Source organism: Sturnira hondurensis, unplaced genomic scaffold, assembly GCF_014824575.4.
Source record: "Sturnira hondurensis isolate 20B ecotype Veracruz unplaced genomic scaffold, ASM1482457v3 Scaffold0017436, whole genome shotgun sequence".
Classification (NCBI taxonomy): domain Eukaryota; kingdom Metazoa; phylum Chordata; class Mammalia; order Chiroptera; family Phyllostomidae; genus Sturnira; species Sturnira hondurensis.
In genome coordinates this window covers 637,052-659,049 of record NW_028090067.1, presented here as the reverse complement: position 1 = coordinate 659,049, position 21,998 = coordinate 637,052, and the positions used below count along the sequence as shown (strand labels likewise).

The window sequence follows — 21,998 nt, the reverse complement described above, 5'->3', positions numbered from 1 at the left end:
ATTCTCCCCAATATTTTAAATACAGGGGTGGGCAAAAGTAGGTTTACAGTTGTTCATATGGAAAATGATACAATAATTAATGAATAATAATATAAGAATAAACTCTGTATTTCACATCATTGAAGCTGTAGTCCTGCTTTTGTCAACGGCTGTATATTTTGAATGTCTTTAGGATGCCAAAAGTTGCCAGTTAATTTCTGTTCAAGTTATGTAGTTATGTCATTCTTATAATTTGCAATATTGTTTTAGGATCAGAAAATAATTTAACCATTAGGTAATTGCAAGCTAGTATGTTGGATAAATATCTGTGGATGCAAATGCTAAGCCTGACAAGCTCAGGGGAGGTCTGTGTAATGGCCTTGCAGACTCGGAGGCCTAACGTAGCCACATAGGATGGTGCGAAGTGAGAGCCTTTCTAACTAAAAGCAGGTCATAGCGGGCAGTAATGTCCTGCGCTGGAATCTTCCCTGACAAAAGTTAACCTTTACGTCAGTTGTGCCTACTTTCTTTTTTGTAGCTATGATAACATGCATTTGGAGTGTCAAATTTCCTTTTTCTGGGTCCCTCAAAGCATAGGCATTACACCAAAGAGACACTGCAAACCCCCTCATTGTTACTGTTAATTGTTGAGTGTTAACTATCATGTATCACCTGTGTGAAAGAAGTATGTGTTTATCATTTTATTTTGTATTCAATCTCTGCTTTGCTTTCTCCTGGCTCCCTAATCTATCAATGATAGATTTTATGTAACCCAATTATGCCTCCTCTTTTGATTTTTATATGTAAAATAAGGTGAGAAATGGCCATTTTCCAGAGTGATTTCTCAGTCCGTTGAGGTTTTGCTTCTCAGCAATTGTCAGTTTGGCTCAAAAAACCTCATAAAAATTCTCACTGGTTTGGATGTTTCTCATATTGACATATTAATGTATTAGATAGAGAGCATAATCTAGAATACTCACATACATATTTTCCATTCCCCTGACTTTACAGATTATCAGAAGAATTTTTTAAAAGAACAGCTATAATATTAAATTTAACTTGAGAAATTGTGGTATCTAGGTCATGAGAAAAATAAAACAAGACATTTCCTCTGAGGTTTTCACTAGAGATGAAACTGTGAACCCTTGTATGTACCCTGCACGGACAATGTGAGCACAAGTCAGTAGTTTGAGGACAATCCCCTGATTGGCATCAGGGTTATTATTTTCTTAAAACATATCATATTAAAAAACAAAACATACAGACACACACACTTATCACACTGAAGATGCAAGATGAAAGATACATGACACTGAACATGCATTTGAAAAGAAGGATTTCCACCCCGTCATCTGAACTTACATATAAAGGTACGAAATTCAGTTTTTTCCAGGTGGTGTGGATTAATATGGGTGTGAATATAACATAGGTTAATATTAACATCAATATTAATGTGGATAGGGGTTTCTAATATCTGTTCTTGAATTGTTTTATTTTTATTTTTTTGATGTTTTTCTGTGTTTGTCTCCATCTTGTCTCTTATCTGCCTCTCCGGTTTATCAATGTGGAACTAACATTTGGTTTTAAAATAATATTTGTCTCATATAATTTCTTTTACTTTTTAATTTTTATTGTTGTTCAAGTACAGCTGTCTCAATTTTCCACCACCACTCTCCTCCTCCTCACCGATATCCACCTCCCACCCTCCATTTTATACCTCTTTGACTTTTTCTGTGTGTCCTTTATACATGTTCCTTGATGATCCTTCCCCTGCCTTCCTTCATTATCCCTCCTCACCTTCCCTTTAGTTACTGTCAGTTTGTTCTTAATTTCAATGTCTCTGATAATATTTTGCTTGTTTGTCTTATTATGTTCCAGTTAAAGGTGAGATCGTATGGTATTTTTCCCTCACGGCCTGGCTTATTTCACTTAGCATAGTGCTCTCCAGTTCCATTCTTGCTGTGGCAAAGAGTAGGAGCTCCTTCTTTCTTTCCGCTGCATAGTATTTCATCATGTAAATGTACCAGAGTTTTTGATCCATTCATTTACTACTGGGCATTTAGGTTGCTTCCAGCACTTGGCTGTTGTAAATTGTGCTGCTATAAACAGTGGGGTGCATAGGTTCTTTTGAGTTGCTGTTTCAGGATTCTTGATACAATCCCAGCAGTGGAATTGCCAGGTCAAAAGGTAGCTCCAGTTTTTAGTTTTCGGAGGAAACTCCATACTGTTTTCCACAGCGGCTGCACCAGTCTGCATTCCCACCAACACTGCACTAGGGTTCCCTTTTTTCCACAACCTTGCCAGCACTTGTTGTTTGTTGATTTGTTTATGATGGTCATTCTCACCCGTGTGAAGTGGTATGTTATTGTGGTTTTAATTTTTATCTCTTTGGTGGCTGCTGATGCTGAGCATCCTTTCATATGGGAGGGTATGTCTCTGGGCCCTCTGTATGTCCTCCTTGGAGAAGTGTCTGTTCAGGTCCTTTGCCCATCGTTAAATTGAATTCTTTGTCTTTCTGTGGTGGAGTCACATGCGTTCTTTATATATTTTGGAGATTAAACTCTTGTCTGAGGTATCATCGGCAAGTATATTTTACCATAAGGTTGGTTCCCTTCCCATTTTGCCCATGTTTTCTTGAGCTATGCAGAAGCTTTTTATTTTGGCGAGGTCCCATTTGTTTATTCTTTTCTTTATGTCCCTTGACTACGGGACATAACTGAAAATATTGCTGCATGGCATAGCTGAGATTTTCTTGCTTATGTTCTCCTCTAGGACTTCTATGGTGTCATGACTTGAATTTAAGTCTTTTATCCATGTTGAATTCATTTTTGTGTGTGGTATAAGTTGGTGGTTGAATTTCACTTTTTTGCATGTATCTGTCCAGCTCTTCCAATACCATTTGTTGAAGACCCTATTTTTACTCCATGTTATGCTTCTGCTACGTTTGTTGAATATTAATTGACTGTTGAGACACAGATTTATTTCTGGGCTCTCTATTCTTAGGAGACTCTCAGAAAATATGTGCATTAAATTAAAATAAATAATTAAAATTTAATATTTGCTGTCGGTCATTCATCTCCTTATTATGCATAAAATATGGCATTTTAATACCAAATTTTAATTTAGCCTGCCAAGACTTTGAAATATGTTTTCCATCAGGTGAATAACTTTGTTTTTCAGAAATAGAGATATTGGCCTGAAAGGTCACAGAATGTAGTGGCTCCTCTGTGCAAACCTTTTCACATTCATTTTGTAGATGTCACTGGGAAACCAAATGTGTTTTATTAAAAAAAACTACAAATAATAAATTGCAACTTTTAGTTAATTAAGTAGTATAAGCTAATATTTATATATTACTAATGTACCCTTTGTTAATATTTAATAAATCTTGGTAAAATTTAGTAAAGCTTGGGTAAAACATTACATTCGAATCTAATTGACATTTTACTCCTTTTTATTATACGTAGGGTTTTACCTAACTTTGTAATTGTATATTTGTATACCTTTTTCCATATCATGGCATTAATGATAATAAAAAGTTATATTTTGTCATATATATAAACTTTCAGAATAATTATATGTAGTATTACTAATAATATAATAATTTAAAACAGATTAAAATGTACTGGAGAGTTTTCTAATCCTTAGTATATACTCCATTGTACTTGCGCAGTCAAATTATCTTTTAAAATTACTTAAATCCTGATTGGTGTGGCTCAGCTGGTTGGACATCATCCTGTAGACCAAACGGTCGCCAGTTTGGGTCCTGGTCAGGGCACATGCCTTGTTTGAGGTCCAGGTCCCTGCTTGGGGACATGAGAGAGGCAACCGATTGATGTTTCTCTTGCACATCGATGTTTATCTGTCTCTCTTTTTCCCTCCCTTTCCCTACCCCCAAATAATCTTTAAATAATTTTTTTAAAAATGAAATTACTTGAAATATTTCTACTAACTTAATGACCAGTTGGGTTCTTTATTTTGTATTCCATTTAGTTATGGATCACTTAAAATTATCTGGTTTATCTTATTTTATATTTATGTATAGGTAAACACAGTTTGAAATGACAATTATATGATACATGTCAAACAGTATAATATAATTATTTTTTAATTATGTAAAAACATGTATTTTCAAAGTCAAATCTGTTGGCAAGGTAGCTGCAGAGATTTCCAGCTCCCATCCTGTCCCTTCCATCTTATTCCACGTGTCTACTCAGCCAGCCCCCCTGCTGTGGGACATTTATGATGTTTGCATCTTTTATTATATTTCTACTATAAAGCTTTACACATATATTTTTCATATTTTTCCAATATATCACTGGAGCAGATTTCTCGAAGGAATATTATTGGGTGACTATGTAAATAGCTATAGAATTTTGCTAGTTTTTTCCTAAATATCCCTCCAAAGCATTGTACCATTTCACATTTCCATCTTTTAAATCTCTTAATTGCTTAATATCTTGGTTAGCTCACTTATTTATTCTTCCAATTAATTTTATAATAAATTTTGCAGACATTCAGCCCAAATATCTAAACCAAAACAGAAGTGTAGTTCAGTGTACTAAATTCCTTCCTACTTCATCAATTACCTTAGGGGAAATTTATCTCTTTGACACAGCTTCCAGTTCAAACATGATTGAACTTCTATTTCTTCAAGTCCACATTTATGCTATTCAGTTACATATGTGTTTGTCTAGTTCTCCTCATATTGGTTTGGGGCAATTTATTTTTATTTATTTATTTATTAATTGGTTTGGGAAAAACTTTTTATTTCTAACTTTCTTCTTGTTTGTTTTTGCTTCATTAGCTAGCCAAAGTAATGCTTTTTCTTTATTTATATTTTTAAATAATATTGTATATAAAAGGTAATTGATTTCAGTATGTTAATTGTATGACTGCAGTCCCTAATTATTTTATTCTCTGTGGCATTCTTTTAGTTTTGTGGAACCCATACTCATATTGTCTTTAAATAGTTGTACCTCTTTTTGTATTGTTTTCACCTTCATTTGAGCTCTGTTGTGTGACTGCATTGAATAAAACCTTCCAAATACGAAAGAGTAATGGAGATTTGGGATTTTCCCCAAACTTTATTGAGATACAGTTGATATATAACATCGTATAAATTTAAGGTGTATTGTGTGCTGATTTTGTACATTTATATATTGCAAAATGATTACCCAGCAGGGTTAGTAAATACTTCCATCAACTCACATAATTACAATGTTTTTGGAGCAAGAGCATTTAAGATCTATTCTCTTAACAAATTTAGAGTATATAATACAGCATTGTTAACTATAATCAGTATCTGTACTGTTGAACCCCAGAACTTATTCACCTTATAACTGGAAGTTTATACACTTGGACATCTGCCCATCACCCCTACCTGCGGTGCTTGGAAATTATTGTTCTACTCTCTGCTTCTATAATTTTAGCCTTTTTATGCTACACGTATAAGTGACATATACAGCATTTGTGTTTGTCTGTCTGTTTTTTTACTTAGTGTACTGCCCTCAAGTTCCATCCACATCGACCCAACAGCGTATACATGTGACTCATTCTCTTCATCCTTTCATTTGTAGACAGATGCATGGAATGTTTCCATGTCTTGCCTCTTGTGAATAATGCTGCACTGGCCACAAAAGTGCAAACCTCTCTCTGAGCTACTGCTTTCAATTGTTTTGGTTATACCCAGAAGCGGGATTTATGAATCATATGGTAGCTCTATTTTAAACTTTTTGAGGAACCTCCGTACTGTTTCCTGTAGTGGTGGCATCATTTCACATTCTCACCAACACTTGCAATCTTTTGTCATTTTGGTAAGAGCTGCCCCAACAACTGCGAGAAGGTTAAGTCATTGTTGTTTTGCTTGATTATTAGTGGTGTCGAACATCTTTTCAGGTGCTTGGCCATTTGTGTGTCTTCTTTGGAAAACTGCCTATTTATTCCTGACTCATATTACATCCTTAGTAAATGAAACAGGTGAAACGATTTGGGAATACTACATTTAAAGCAAATGGGGAAAGTGGAAACAGGGGAGGGAGGTTGGGAGGGTTGGGGTGGTAGGGAGGAGTGGGAGGAAAAGGCAGAAAACTGTACTCGAAAAGCAATTAACAATGTTTTAAAAAACCCTTCCTTACAGGCTAAGGCAATATGTAAATAAATATTTTTTCTTAATATCCTTTTATGAAATATAAAATAGATAAAAGCAGTTATATCAAATTTCATTTTTATTTTAACTTTTTAACACTTAGCTCTGAGAGTGGGACATTTATTTTATAGTATGTGATGGAGCAGCAGATTAACTTACTTTATAACTGTTCATTAAAATATTTTTTGATCCCTAATTTGCATAGTCCTCTTTATCACACATGAATTGTGATAATGTCACATATAAAATGTTACAGTTTACTCTTTTCTTTTGAATTATCTGTACGTTTTATATGTACAAGTCCCAAATGAATTAAAGTGTTGTATCTTTACCACATATTTCACATTCTGACTAGCCAAATCCTCATTGTGTTGTGTATCATAATGAAACCTTTTCAGAGGTCAGGAAGCTTTCATAGGTAAACATGGAATCATATAATCACCACTAAACATCCATTCAAGTCAGTCTAAATACTGTACCTCAAATTAAGGGGGAACCAAGATGGTGGTGGAATAGGTAGATGTTACACTCACTCTCCCAGGAACAAATGAGAATATCAACTAAAATGTAGAGTAAAAACTGGAATAACCAACCGAAGACTAGCTAAAGAGAAGTCTTATAACCAAGGACTTACAGAAGCCATATTGAGACTGGTAGGAAGGGCAGAGACACAAAAAGGGCTTTGAGACACAGGCAGGAGCTGAAATTCCAGATGGCTATTTCAGCTGCAAAGGTTTCCCCTGAGACGTGTCGAGTGTCATCCCTAAGCTGCCATCCCAAGCCCGGAACACCAGAGGCAGGAAGGGCCTCTCACATAACACCTGGCTGTGAAAATCAGTACTGATTCTGTCAATCAGTACTGATTCTGTCTGCCATGAAGAGAAGGGAACCTGGTAGTGAAACTGGCACCTTCTTAAAGAGTCGACACACAATATATCATTCATGGTCACTCACCCGGGGCTCCAGCAGGGTGAGGGTGGGTCAGACTAAAGTCACATAAGGGGGGACTGGGGTTTGTGGCTCTGGGGAGAAAGCTGAAGTCTCAGCCACCAAAATCCCTGTGCTGAGTCACTCTGCCACACAGCAGACACCATATATCTTGGGTGGAACGCTCGCCTACATATAGCATCAGCCTGGGAGAGACAATAGTCCCACCCTCTGAAATCCTTCTCTCTCTGCCTATGAAGCTTGTGTCCTGTTGAGGAATTACCTGCCTGGGCCTGGGTGTAAAGGTCTAGGCAGACTTAGGGGATGTCAGTGACTGAGTTGTGTGGGGTTTTGGTGGGGGCCATTCCTCCCACTTTTTGTAAACCTGACTAGCACCTCCTCCATCACAGGAGATCCACTAGGGGAATCCGCTAGCTCCATGTGCCTTGCTCCAGAGGCCCCACCTTCCTGACCCCTGGTGGCTCCACTCTGCTATGGTCCAAGCAGAACACAGGAAAATTGAGCTGGCAGAACACAGGTAGCTGGCCTGGGAAAGGGACCATTTTCCCCACCTTCAGTTCAAGCCTGACTGGCAACTGCCCTTATAGGACACTCCTAGCCTCATCTTTCCCAGGTCATCCCCCTGCTGAGTTTGGGCTCCTTGCAGAATCTGGACCAGACTGAATTGTGTAACTCTGGATGAGGGCCATTTCCCCCTTGCACTCCTAACTAGTTCAGAGCCTTCCCTTCACATGCCCAAATCTTGGTCTGTTTGGGCCTGATAAACTCTTCTAGCCTCACCCTGATGGTTCCCTGAGTCCTGATCCCACAACAGATGTGTGCACATACCCAGTGGGTAAAAACTAGACTTGGTATTATATTCTGGGACATTTCCTGAGTGGCCTCAGATCCAGCACTGCCATCAACTGGAACCTCTATCAGGCTGATGAATGCAACTCAGCCCTAAATGACGACTCACTGAGAACTTACTTCATGCAATTTGAATACTGCCAGAGGCTTATTGGTGACTGAGCCTAATAGTAGCCACAGATGATGGCAGGTGGAGGCAGATCTTTGAGTGCCTTAGACTTTTGCTGACCTGTCCCTAGTCCTGGGTTAGTAAAAACCAGCCTTGGTATGCAGCTTGGTCTCTTCCTCACATGCACACAGGACCAGCAGAGGTCACCACTAACTGTGTATTGTTTTGTAACTAAACTGTTGCCCAGGGCCAGTCACAGGCAGCATCAGATATTGCGATAGACAGGAGTACCTCCCAAGAAGCTTCAGAACCAACACACCAACACACTTCAGACAACATCTGAGCTAATCCAATAAGCTTTAAAAGAGAAATAGCCAAAGAGAGATATGTGCAAATAAATGAAATTAGACTACCACCTTATACCATACACAAGAAAAACCTCAAAATGGATTAAAGACTTAAATGTTAGACTTGAAACTATAAAAATACTGGAAGAAAACATAGGCATAAAATCTCAAACATTTCTTGTAGCAACATTTTTTCCTGATATATATCCTTGGGCAAAGAAAACAAAGAGAAAATAAACAAATGGGACCACAACAAACTAATAAGTTTTTGTACAGCAAAGGAAACCATCAACAAAATAAAAACAACCTACTAAATGGAAGAACATATTTGCCATTAATATATCTGATAAGGAATTCACATCCAAAATTTATAAAGAACTAATTAAACTCAACACCAAAAAAACAAACTATGCAATTAAAAAAATGAGTAAAGGATCTAAATAGGCACTTTAATCCTTTGAAAGGACCAAAGAGGATGCATAAATGGCCAATACTCATATGAAAAGATGATTAACGTCACTAGTAATCAGAGAAATGCATATTAAAACTACAATGATGTATCACTTCACACTTGTCAGAATGGCCATCATCAATAAGTCAACAAATAAGTGTTGGCAAAGATGTGGAGAAAAGGAATACCAGTGCAAATGCAGACTAGTATAGCTGCTCTGGAAAACAGGATGGCGGTTTCTCAAAATACTGAAAATGAGAATGCTTTATAACCCAGCAATTCCACTTCTGGGAATATATTTAAAGATACCCAAAACACTTATTTGAAAGAATATATGCACTCTCGTGTTCGCTGCAGCATTATCTACAATAGTCAGGATTTGGAAAAAACCCAAGTGCTCATGAGTATATGAGTGGGTTAAACAGCTGTGCAACATTTACACGACGAATACTATTTGGCCACAAAAAAAAGAGAGAAAATTTAAAGTATGTGACAACATTGATGGACCTGGAGAGTATTAGGCTAAGTGAAATAAGCCAGTTGGAGAAAGACAAATACCGTATGATTTTACTTACATGAACAAAATCTAATGAATAAAATAAACACAAACAAAGTAGACACAGACTCATAAATACAGAAAAAAGACTGATAGCTGTCAGAGGGGTGGGGGCATGGGAGGCTGGGAGAAGGGATTAAGCAAAAAAAGAAACCCCCACAGACATAGATAACACTACAGTGATTGGAAAAAAGGGATGTGGGGAGCGGAAGAAGCGGGTGAAAGGGCATAAATGGTGATGGAGGGAGACTTGACTTTGGATGGTGAACACACAACACATAAATGCTGTAGTATAGAGCTGTACACCCCAAACCTATATAATTTTATTAACCATGTCACCCCAACAGCTTTAATAATAATAAAAGTTGTAAAGAAGAATTAATACACAGATGCATGTATACTGTTTACCCATTTTCACCAATGTAAGCATCTTGCAGCATTATAGTACATCATAGAAAAGATATGTTGATGGAGTTAAGATACAGAATATTTCCCCCCTTCACTTTGCATTTTTATAGCCATATCCAGTTCCCTCTCAGCCTTACTCTCTCCTTAATTTCTGCAACCACCGATCTGTTTTCTATTCCTATAATATTGTCATTTCAAGGAAAACACTGTGGTGACTTTGGGGGGAGGGCAGGGTGGGTGGAAGTGGAGGGAGGTATAAGGGGAAAAATGGTGATGGGAAAAGTAATTATATAAAGAGATATTTAAAAATAATGTTGTATTAATGAAATTACATAGTATGCTGTTAACTTTGGAGACTGGCCTTTTTTGTTCTTCTTTCAGCATAATGCTATTAGGTTCATCTACATTGTTTCATGTATCAATAGTTAATTTTTCATATTGCTGAGTAATGTTTCATGGTATGTATGTAAAGCTTTCTTAAGCATTCATTGAAGGGCATCTGGATTATTTTCAGTTTATGGTTATTACAAATAAAACTGCTATGAACATCAAAGAATAAAGCAAGTGATTAATTAGAAAGTTTTCATTTGTGTGAATACATATGTGTGTCTGTAAGTACACATGCACACACACCTGGAAGGAATTATTACATATCCATATTAAAATTCTTTTTTCAATGGTAAATTATGGCAAATATTGGCATTTTAAAGATTTAATACAATGTGTCACAACTTCTAACCCCCCAGAATATTATCATTTTTAAATAAATATTTTTCCATTTATTTAGTTTTTATGCTTTTGATTGACTAACATCCTTTGAACTTCAAAATCAATATTATGAAATATATAAAATTATATTATTATAATTGCTATCACTTATTGGAAATGTACTTTTCTAAGCTAACTCATGTGATTGATTTCTCAGATTATTCCATGATGTTGCACTGGTATAAAATCTTATTGGGAATATCTGGAACAGTAAATGGTATTCTGGTTTTGACTTTTATCTCCCTGGCATTGTTGGGTAAGTTAAAATTTCTTTAATAAATAAATATATGAAAATGTGTACTTTTTATGTCTTTAACCATATTATGTCTCATTTCATATTCATTCTTTCTCATATTAACTAAGATTTAATAAGGTGCTACTATGTATAAAGCCATAGGTTATGTACTTCATAGTAATGTATTTAATATGTTCTCAAATAAGAGACATATTTGTTCTTAAGTAGCATACAATCTGATGGGAAGAAAGTGTATGTGTGTGTGTGTGTGTGTGTGTATGTTTGAGGTGAATATTTGGTAAGCTTGTTTTTTAATTTGTCAGCATTTTGGAAATAGATAAATATCTATAATTTTTCTTATGTATTTATGTAAGATTTTATTTAGTTTAGTCTTGCTTTTTTCCCACAAATATTTACTGAGAAATTACTATACTACAAACACTATTACAAATTCCCAAAGTTGAAGAAAAGAATAATCATGTCAAGGAGGCTCATATTCTACTGGAAAAAATAGATTTTATATTAATAATTACAGCAGAGTGGGCTAAACATAATATCATAACTTTTGGCAAAATGTTAAGCAAGCATTAAAAGAGCATGTGAGTGCCCCAGAGCAAGAACTTCATTTTATTTCTCAATTTTTAGAACAATGATTAGCACTGAATAGATCTTTAACACATATATGCTATATAAGTGAATTAATTGTATAATATTGAAATAATTTTTATGAGACATGAAAATAAAAACCACTTTCCAGTTATCCCTTCAGTGATTTCTCGTTCCAACCATCAGAATCATTCTAAAGAACTGGTCTCATTGCACAGAGAAGATATTTAACCAACCTTAAAATAATCCTGTTTTCAAGTTTCTCAAGGAGTGTTGCTAAGTTGTCAAAAAGGAAATAACTCAAATAACACCCAGGAAGATGTTGGAAAACTGACAATGAACGACGACGCAAGAGGAAATGTAAGCAGTGCAGACGTGGGCCGCTGTGTTTCAAGAGCTGCGGACTGTGGAGGTATCTTTCAAGTCTTTCACCTGCTCTTGTCTTAATCTTCTGGGCCTTCCAAGTGCGAAATAGCTTACTAAGCACATAAATTAAATAAACAAATAATATTTGATGTAAGTCTTCTTTTCACTCAAAACCTGATTTATATATACATATATTTTGGCAGCGGGAGGAGAGCTGTAAAACAGAATGTAAGAATTAGGTTCTTCCCTCCAAAGTATAAAAGCATGTTGAGACGTATAAGTATGAAAACGGAGAACAGGCTGACAGTGACCAGAGGGGAGAGGAAAGGGGATTACAGGGGAAAAGGGTGAAAGGTTTGCAGGAACAAGGATAAAGGACACATGGACAATAACAAGGGGGAGGGTGGAAACAGGGGAGGGAGGTTGGGAGGGTTGGGGTGGTAGGGAGGAGTGGGAGGAAAAGCAGAAAACTGTACTTGAAAAGCAATTAAAAATGTTTTAAAAAACCCTTCCGTACAGGCTAAGGCAATATGTAAATAAATATTTTTTCTTAATATCCTTTTATGAAATATAAAATAGATAAAAGCAGTTATATCAAATTTCATTTTTATTTTAACTTTTTAACACTTAGCTCTGAGAGTGGGACATTTATTTTATAGTATGTGATGGAGCAGCAGATTAACTTACTTTATAACTGTTCATTAAAATATTTTTTGATCCCTAATTTGCATAGTCCTCTTTATCACACATGAATTGTGATAATGTCACATATAAAATGTTACAGTTTACTCTTTTCTTTTGAATTATCTGTACGTTTTATATGTACAAGTCCCAAATGAATTAAAGTGTTGTATCTTTACCACATATTTCACATTCTGACTAGCCAAATCCTCATTGTGTTGTGTATCATAATGAAACCTTTTCAGAGGTCAGGAAGCTTTCATAGGTAAACATGGAATCATATAATTACCACTAAACATCCATTCAAGTCAGTCTAAATATTGTACTTCAAACTATAAGGTAGTAATTTCTTATTACTTTTTTCTCCTTGTTTAATTGAGTTAATATTCACAAACATAAAGTAAGCCACTCAAAATTAAACAATTCATTGGTGTTAGGACATTCAAATGTGCAACCAACACATTTGTCTAGTTCCAAAACATTTTCATCAGCCAAAAAGGAAATCTCACACCCAATAAGCAACTAATCCCCATTTCGTTGCCCTTTGTCCTCTGGAAATAACTAATCTCCTTTCTGTTGCTATGGATTGACCTATTATAGATTTTCATATCATGGAATCATATGATATTTGACCTTCTGTGTCTAGTTTTTTACTTATTATGATATTTTGATGTTCATCCATGTTATAGCATGTATCAGCATGTTATTCCTTGTTATCATTGCAAAAAATCTTCCAATATATTTATATACTACAACTTGTTTCAGGTGGCAATACTAACCAAAGTGAGCTACAGATCCAAAGAAATCCTGTTCAAAATTCTAATCCTTATCAAAATCCTTATAAAAAATCTTATCAATTTTTAAAAATAAATAAATGAGGTGATCTTAAAATTCATATGGAATTGCAAGGGATCTTGAATAGCAAAATCAGTCTTCAAAAATAATTAATTTGGAAGATTCAAATTTTCCAATGTCAAAACTTACTACAAGTCTGCTGCAATCAAAAGTGTGGTACTGGCTTTAACATAGACATGTAGATCAATGAAATGGAATCAAGGGTCCAGAATACACCTCTGGCCAAATGACTTTTGACTAGGGTGCCAACCATTCAATGTGGGAAGAACAATCTTTTAAGGAAATTGGGCCAGGTCACCTGGACAGCCACATACAAAGATTGAACTTGGACACCTAGCTCATACAATATAGAAAAATAAATCTGAAATAGATCAAAGACCTAAATGTAAGAGCTAAACTATAATTTTTTTATAAGAGAAAATAGATATAAATCTTGGGAACCTTTGGTTAAACAATAATTTCAAATATGACAGCAAAAGAACCAGTGACAGAACAAAAAATAGATAAAATCAATATCATCAAAAGTAAAGATCTTACTTCATCAGAAAATATCATCAAGAAATTAAAGACAGCGCGCCAAATGGGAAAAATACTTTCAAATTATATATTTAATAGGTATGTAGTATCCAAAAAACTCTTATGTATATTTACAAATATAAAAAAACTATTATAACTTCAAAACAAAAGCAACTAAATAAAAAAAGGGTAAAAAATTAAAAAAAGACACTTCTTCAGAGAAACTAAACAGAAGGACAATAAGCATGTGAGGAGTTGTTTAACATGATTAATTATTAAGAACACAAGACCTGGCTGGTGTAGCTCAGTGGATTGAGCACGGGCCTGCGAACCAGATGATCATGGTTCGATTCCCAGTCAGGACATATGCCTGGGTTGCAGGCCAGTTCCCGGCAGGGGCCAGTTCCCATCAGGGGATGCACGAGAAGCAACCATATATTGATGTTTCTCTTCCTCTCTCCTTCCCTTCCTCTCTAAAGATAAATAAATAAAAAATATTTAAAAAAATTAAAAAATTAAAAAATTAAAAAAAAAGAAAACAAGAAATCAAAACCACAATGAGAAACTACTTCACACCTTCTAGAGTAGCTATAATCAAACAAATGTAACAAGTATTGGTGACGTGGAGAAATTGCTTATACGTTGCTGGTAGGCATATAAATGGTAAATGATGCAGCACTGTGATAGATAATTGGCCAGTTCCTAAGAAAGTTAAACAGAATTATCATATAACCTAACAGCTCAAATCTTAGGTATATACCCAAAAGAAAATGTATGTTCACACAAAATTTTATGCATGAATGTTTATAGCAAGAGTATTCATAACAATCAAGCGCAGTCTAAAATGTCCATCAGTTGATAAATGGATAACAAAAGATGCTACCTCCATGTGGTGGAATACTATACAGCCATAAAAGGGGCGAAGTACTGATGCATGCTTCACTTGAACGGACCTTGAAAGTTTTATGCTGAGAAAAAAGCTAGTCATGAAAAGCTACATATTATCCATGTCTATGAATGTCCATTATAGTCAAATCTATAAAAACAGAGAATAGATTAGTGATTGCCAAGTCTGAGAATTGGAGAAGTGGGTAGTTAATTGCTACTTAATGTTTATGGGGTTTTATTTTCAGGTAATGAAAATATTTTGGAGCGATTTAGAAGTCATGTTTGAACAACGCTGTGGATGTACTAAAACACATGGCATTCACATTTTTAAGGAGTAAATGTTGAACTTTATTTTACATGAATTTTACCTCAATTAAAAGAGGGGATTATAATGGCTACATGTTTGCATAGTTATATTGGCCTGTAGTTATATTTTTATATATACTTCTCTTTCCCTCATTATTATGCCAAAAGTCTCAGAGATCTTCAATTTGAGACTTCAATTTAATTTTAATTCAAGGAAATAATAAGTCTTGATGAAGTTGAAATTGCAAAGCAGTTGAAAAACTTAATCTCAATGTTATTTAATAACAAAAAGAAGATAATAAAAGAAATTACACACACACAAATGATAGAGATTCTAAAACTTTACATGGATAAATTCTAAGCAAATGGTATAGATGATATTCTATTTAATTTCTCAAACAGTATATATAATGTAATATATATCTTAATCGGTTCATGTTATTTAGGGACAAAGGATTCAAAAACAATAATTAGGTCATGGCATGAAAAAAATTTCTTTATGTCTCAGTTTTGCTTTATCTTACTATGTTAATTTTCTTAGGTCCCAAGAATTATTATACGTATTTTTAACACTGTGAGTCTGAACACTTTGTGATGAGTAATTTTACTATAGCTACACTCTTATTTATATAACACATAAATATTTTCACTGTCAGTTTTCAGAGATACACATGTGATTTAATTTCTCTTTGTTTTCCACATTTCTCAGTAGGATCATGCCCATCAGAATGGCTCAAATATCAAGAAAAGTGTTATTGGTTCTCCAATGAGCTAAAAAGTTGGCGTGACAGTTATGGGTACTGCTTGGGAAGAAACTCTCATCTACTCATCATTCAAGACCAACTTGAAATGGTAAGTGGTTTAGTGTCATGGTTACGGCATTAGCCTCTTTATAGTTCAAAATGGCCTTCCTGAACTTGGTCCCCACTCTTCTACTAAATCGTTACTTGTCTCCATAACTGAGCTTTGGAGGCCTTCTTAAGTTTGGTGCTCAAAGCCAGTGCCTCCCTTTGCCCCACGCTAGTCCTGATCTGAATATTTATATTCAGTTTTGAAGTAGAATGTGTATATGTATCTAATGCAATGTGCATAAATAATATATAAATTAATTAATACTAAAATTTCTATCTGGAGTGCTAGCAGTCCAATATTCCAATAAATTCTAAAATCGTATTTAGTATGTATGAATTAATAAAATATGTTGTTCACTTAGTTACTCATGACTTACTTTTTAGGCTTTTATACAGAAAAACCTAAAACAATCAAACTACGTGTGGATTGGGCTGAACTTTACCGCTCAGAAGAGGACCTGGAACTGGGTGGATGGTTCTCCTGTAGCTTCAGAGATGTGAGTCTTTACTCTAAGGCAATCGGATTCATTGTCTGTTGTACAACTTACCTTCAAAAACATGTCTAAGTTCACCAAAGTCAACTCTGAAATAGTTCTTGGTACTAAAGAATTTGAATGGACAAAAGATATATTGGTTTGGTTTTCAAAGCAAAAGGATTCAAAAACAATAATGGTTGCACTATTGTTGTTTAAAAACTATTCATAACTTATATGGAAAGGTGGAGTGAGCAAATGTACTCCTGTGTTTTCAAAATTCTCAGTCTTTACTTTAGCCATCTTTAATAATTAAAAAAAAGATTTGTATACATATTTTATATTATATACTTGATTATCATAACACTGAAAGACAAATGAGAAATATAAGAGCAAACAAAATAATACAGAAATGTTTTCAACAATTCTATGAGATTATTGAGGATTAAAAAAATTGTATCAATATTTTTGTGTTCATATTTTATAATAAAATTTTAATTAAAAGTACAAGGAATAAAAGCTATAAATTCAAATGTTATCCTGATGTTGGTAGACAGAATTGTTGTCCCAAAGTTGTCCATATCCTAATCCCCAAATCCTATGAATGTATTACCTTGCATGCAAAAAAGACTTCAAAGGTATGATTAATCTAATAATCTTGAGATAGGAACATTACTCTAGGTTGTCCAGGTAGGTGAACACAAGTCCTTGCATGAGGGAGGAAAGAGCGACAGAGTCAAAGAAGGGGAAGTAAAGATAAACACGGGGGTCCAAGTGATAAAACTGTGGCCCAAGGATTACGTGCAGCCTCTCCACGCTGCAAAAGGCAGTGAACAAATTTTCCCCCTAGTGCCTGTGGAAGGCAGCTCTGTAGACATTGGATTTTACTTCCATCTAGAACTTCAAGATAACAAATTTTTGTTGTTTTAAGCCACGAAGTCTGTGGTAATTTGTTATAGCAGTGATAAGAAACTGATACACTATAAAACCAAGTAACCAATGAATAAAACTGTTGTGTTACTTTTCATTCACTCTTACTTTGTCATGAAATATTACTTATTTTCTATTTCACTACACTAAATGAATCCATCTAAGCAATTCCACTAAAGACATGATTGGAATGGAAACCAAAATTATGAGTGGGTGCCATCTGAGGGTAGAGTCGTATTGCTGAACATTACCTGTTAGATCACTTACAAAGGTGCTAGCCTAGGTGTTTTCCCAGGCCAAACCCTGTCAGGTTTAGTTTTAACTTTAGAACATGCCTTGGGATTTCTGTTCAAAACATGTTCAACACAGAAGTCAAACATGAACATGGGCAGGGTGCATTTCCAATGTGAGACTCCAGTACCTATTGGCCCTTGATTCACATGGAAGTTTTGGTGACCTTGTACATCTCTCCCAATTGTATTTCTTAAAGTTTTTCCTCAGTTTAAATGAATTCCTAACAGAATAAAGTCACTAACATTACAGCATTTTATAGATAACTTTATTATTGTATTTATCCTTCTTCTTTGTGGATAGATACAACAAATGTGTAATTTATTTAGAGTTTACATGAATCAGTTTGTGTACTGAATTCTTTATAAACATCAATTAATTTAGCCTAATAATAGTATCATGAGATAAATATTATTAAAACCATTGTATAATTTGATATGAGAAGCCAATAAATGTTAAGTAAGCTGTCCATGTGACTTAGGATTTTTTTTAAATCTAAGGGGCCACATGGAACAATGCAAAGAATATTAAAATGGGAATGTAGGCTGTCATTTATTCTTAGCTGTCATTTGCAAACAAACTCTGTGAGAACTTTCTGCTAATCAGGAACAGTAATGATAAGTTACAGAGATAACGATAAAGTTCAGTGAGTGAAGGTATTTGAAAATACCTTGAAATTTTCCCATTTTTTAATTGTTGTTGGAATACAGTTGTCTCCATTCTCCTGCCACCACATTCCCCCACCTCACACACTCCTGTCTCCCACCCTCACTCCTTCTCCCCTTTGGCTTTGTCCATGGGTCTTGTGTGCACGTTCCTTCCCCTTCTTTGCCCCATTATTGCCCTCTCCCCTTCCCTCTAGTTACTGTCAGAGTTTGTTCTTTATTTCCATATCTTTGGTTGTATTTTGTTTGCTCATTCATTTTGTAGGTTCCACCTAATTAGTTGAGATCATATGGTATTTGTTTTTCATCTTGTGGCTTATTTCTTATTATTTTTTGTAGTTTTACCCATTAAGTGAACAGCTTCAAAATTTGTACATATAAGTAAAATGATCCTGAGACTCTTAATTAATTTTTAATTGTGTGACTAATACATAATTCCAAAATCCTTTACATCTTCAAAAAGGTTAGACCTGAAACTTTAAAACTCTGATCTGCATCTCCAATGTTATCATATCCTCCCATTTCCCCAGAGTAATAATATTATTTCTTTGGTACAAATTTTAATTTTTTAACCTTTGTTAGTGGTTAGTGTGTCTGTTGTTTTATTTTATTTTTTTCCTGGCTTATTTCACTTAGCATAATGCTCTCCAGTTCCACCCATGTATCATCAGAGGTAGGAGCTCCTTCTTTCTTTCTGCTGTGTAGTATTCCATTGAGTAGATGTACAACTGGTTTTTTTTTTGATCCACTTATTTACTGATGGGCACTTAGGCTGTGTCCAGTACTAGGCTATTGTCAATTATGCTGCTATGAACATTAGGGTGCATACGTTTTTTTGAATTGGTGATTCAAAAAAATCACCAGTTATACCTTCAGGATTCTTAAGGTATAATCCCAGCAGTGGAATTGCTGGGTCAAAAGGCATTTCCTTTTTAGTTTTCTGAGGAAATTCCATACTGTTTTCCACAGTGGCTGCACCAGTCTGCATTCCCACCAACAGTGCACTAGGATTCTCTTTTCTCTACAACTGCGCCAGCACTTACTGTTTGTTAATTTGTTTACGGTGGCCATTCTGACTGGTGTGAAGGGAGTGCATTAGCTGCAAATACAAATGGATTTCTCCAGCAACAATGATTAACAATGTATTCACCCTTCCTCCTGCAGAGTCCTCATACAAGGAACAGCCATGGAGAACAGCTGCGCTGCCATCAAGGGAAGCAAAATTTACTCTGAAACCTGCAGCAGTGTTTTCAAGTGGATTTGTCAGTGTTAGAATTTTAAAATATTAACAGTGGAGTAATCAATGATCAATTTTTTCTTGCCTATTAGGTTCTAATATTAATCTCGATGAGTAAGAATTTAAAACTGCAATTAAACACCAAAGTCTTTTCTCCATTTCCCTTCATCACCTACATTGACCTAGCCTCAGAATAACCCCTGTTAACATTCTAAAATATACCTTTTCAACCTTTAATATTTAGTGTAAGCTTATGCATTTATGTTAAGGATTTTTATTCATTTTTTTCATTTATAACAAATGTTATTAAATGATGTCTGCTTTTTTTGTATTTTGCTTCTTTATTATTAACATACCCTGTGAAATTTTATGTAGATCTGAGTTGCATTATATTGTGGAATTATAGATTCTTTACTCCTTAAGTGATAAGCAGCAACTTTGTTTTAACAAGTTTGTTGATATAATCTATTCTTCAGTAAATATTCTAAATCTTGTCTTAGATAATAGCATTTTTATTTTTATGATTTGAACCTTAAAATTGGAAGTCTTGGGTAAAAATGTTAAATATGTTGCATACTTTAGATTTTATAAAAAAATTATATACACTTAGAATGTATTACAAACCTTTAAGATCATGGGTACAGAAAAAAAAAGAACTTAAACCTTTTAATGAACTTCTTGAGATTTAGTTGCCCAACTGATGCATTTTGTTATGAAATTTCAAGTATCGTTGAGTAATGTTATTAAACTTCCTATAAAGAATATTCTTCTTAATCACAATATCATGATCAAAATCAACATTAACATTGCCAGAGTACTACCAACTAATTCTCAGGTTACCTGCAGGGTTTGCCAATTGTCAAAGTAATGTTCTTTAGAGTAAAGCACCCAGTTCTATTTAATCTCCTTCTACCTAGAAGAGTTCCCTAGCCTTCCTCGAAACTTAAGATGTTGACATTTGAATACAACAAGCTGATTATTCTGTAAAATTTCCTTCAATTTGAATAAGTAAAATAAAAGTTGAATAACATTTACAAGAATCTGCCTGATTACAATGCCTGACATAATAGGTGCTCAATAAATATTAATTGATTTTGATACTTGCCATAAATAAAAGTTGCATGATATTTCTGAGAATCTGTGTGATTATCTCTCATGGTTGAACTCAATTCATATCTCCTCGACAGGAATAGCAGAGAAGTGATATAGTGAATCTGCTTCTGTAGGTGCCATAGTTAACTAGTTATTGATAAAAGAATAAGAGAAAAGGGAATCAGATATTGATCTTAATAAACTGAGGACTGTGAGCCTGTTTCTTTACAGGGAAGCCATAGCTTCACACCCCCTTGCTGGAGAGATGGGCGTTGCAGCATCTCTCCAGCAAGGGGATTAGCACTCCTCCTTTCCCCACTCTAGTACCAGATTGCTGGAAGGTGCAGGGAGAAGTGCTGGACCAAAGAGGTCTGTCGGTCTAGCTAGGGGGTAGATCCATCAAAAAGCCTGCAGAAGCTTGGAACATTCATTGGTTATTTTGAGAAAGCACCTGGTCTATCTGAAACTCAAGCTAATACATGAGGGGAGACCCCAAAATGCCAGAATGTACTTATTAAAAATTGTGTCTTTGTTCTTATATGTTTAAATTTCAATCACTTTCAAAGTTCTCTCTATTTGATGCAACGCACCCATTGAGACACTGTTTTCACTGCTCAAAAGTTTTTGAACTCATCGATTTTGATGCCTTAGTACTTCTGCCATTTTTTGTTACATTTTTTCTACTTCAGCAAAATGTTTTCCTTTGAGGACTTTTTTTTTTTTTTAGTGGAGCAACAACAACAACAAAAAGTCTCCCAGGGAGAGATTTGGTGGATTGGAAGAATAGGGCCCGGGGTCATGGCATTTTTGGTCAAACACTGACAAACAGCATGGTATGGGAAGGCAGACTGATAAATCATGAAATTAGCAAACTCATTGAAAGAGTCTACGTAAAAATTCACTGAAGCCGAACGCAGACTCTCACCGCAGTGCCAGCTGATGCACTGATATAGATGGGTTCCTAGGACACTCAACTAGATGGGGAGCCCTGTACTACAAGGGGCCCGCCCTCCAGCAGATAATTCAAGTTCTTCTTTTGGATTCCCCCATAATTCCAGGGGAATAAGGAAACACACACACTCTCTCTCCCTCTTTCTCTCTCCCACACAGTAATTCCTTTGTCCCCTGCATCCCCCTGCCCTCTCACAGACTGCCACATAACCATGTGGGTCTGGCAGCTCCTAGGGCTTGTGGCGGTCTGCATGCGCTCCAAAAGGTTAAGCTTTAACTTGAAGCAGAATCTCTGCACCTTGGCTTTCGTTTTGGCCTTGCAGAGGACGCAGTTAGACTTTTTCCATGGTAAGATGGAAAGAGATGGGACGTTGGATACCCGTGGGGCGACTTCTATTTCCACCCAAATAAACCTTGCCACAGTCTCCTGTGTGTGGGTCCTTGGAATGCTTTGCTTATAATTTCCTGTAGATCCTGATTCCCACTGACAAA

General features: G+C 35.4%; 1 protein-coding gene across 1 annotated transcript; it reads left to right on the top strand.

Moving 5' to 3' along the window:
• The first annotated feature begins 1,177 nt into the window (after positions 1-1,177).
• Positions 1,178-19,971, top strand: KLRF1 (killer cell lectin like receptor F1). Its single transcript, XM_037068383.1, has 6 exons — positions 1,178-1,349; positions 10,721-10,819; positions 11,664-11,816; positions 15,729-15,868; positions 16,252-16,364; positions 19,391-19,971. Exons 1-6 carry the CDS (start codon positions 1,268-1,270, stop codon positions 19,497-19,499), a joined length of 696 nt encoding a protein of 231 aa, XP_036924278.1. The 5' UTR covers positions 1,178-1,267; the 3' UTR covers positions 19,500-19,971.
• The last annotated feature ends 2,027 nt before the right edge of the window (positions 19,972-21,998 follow it).

What these genes read in the sequence shown, in the direction of transcription:
- KLRF1 (XM_037068383.1), top strand. Translation starts at nt 1,268, where the DNA reads ATGCAAGATGAAAGATACATGACACTGAACATGCATTTGAAAAGAAGG. An exon ending in ATCTGAACTTACATATAAAG is followed by an intron (nt 1,350 to 10,720) that starts GTACGAAATTCA and finishes TTGATTTCTCAG; the next exon opens with ATTATTCCATGATGTTGCAC. An exon ending in TTCAAGACCAACTTGAAATG is followed by an intron (nt 15,869 to 16,251) that starts GTAAGTGGTTTA and finishes CTTACTTTTTAG; the next exon opens with GCTTTTATACAGAAAAACCT.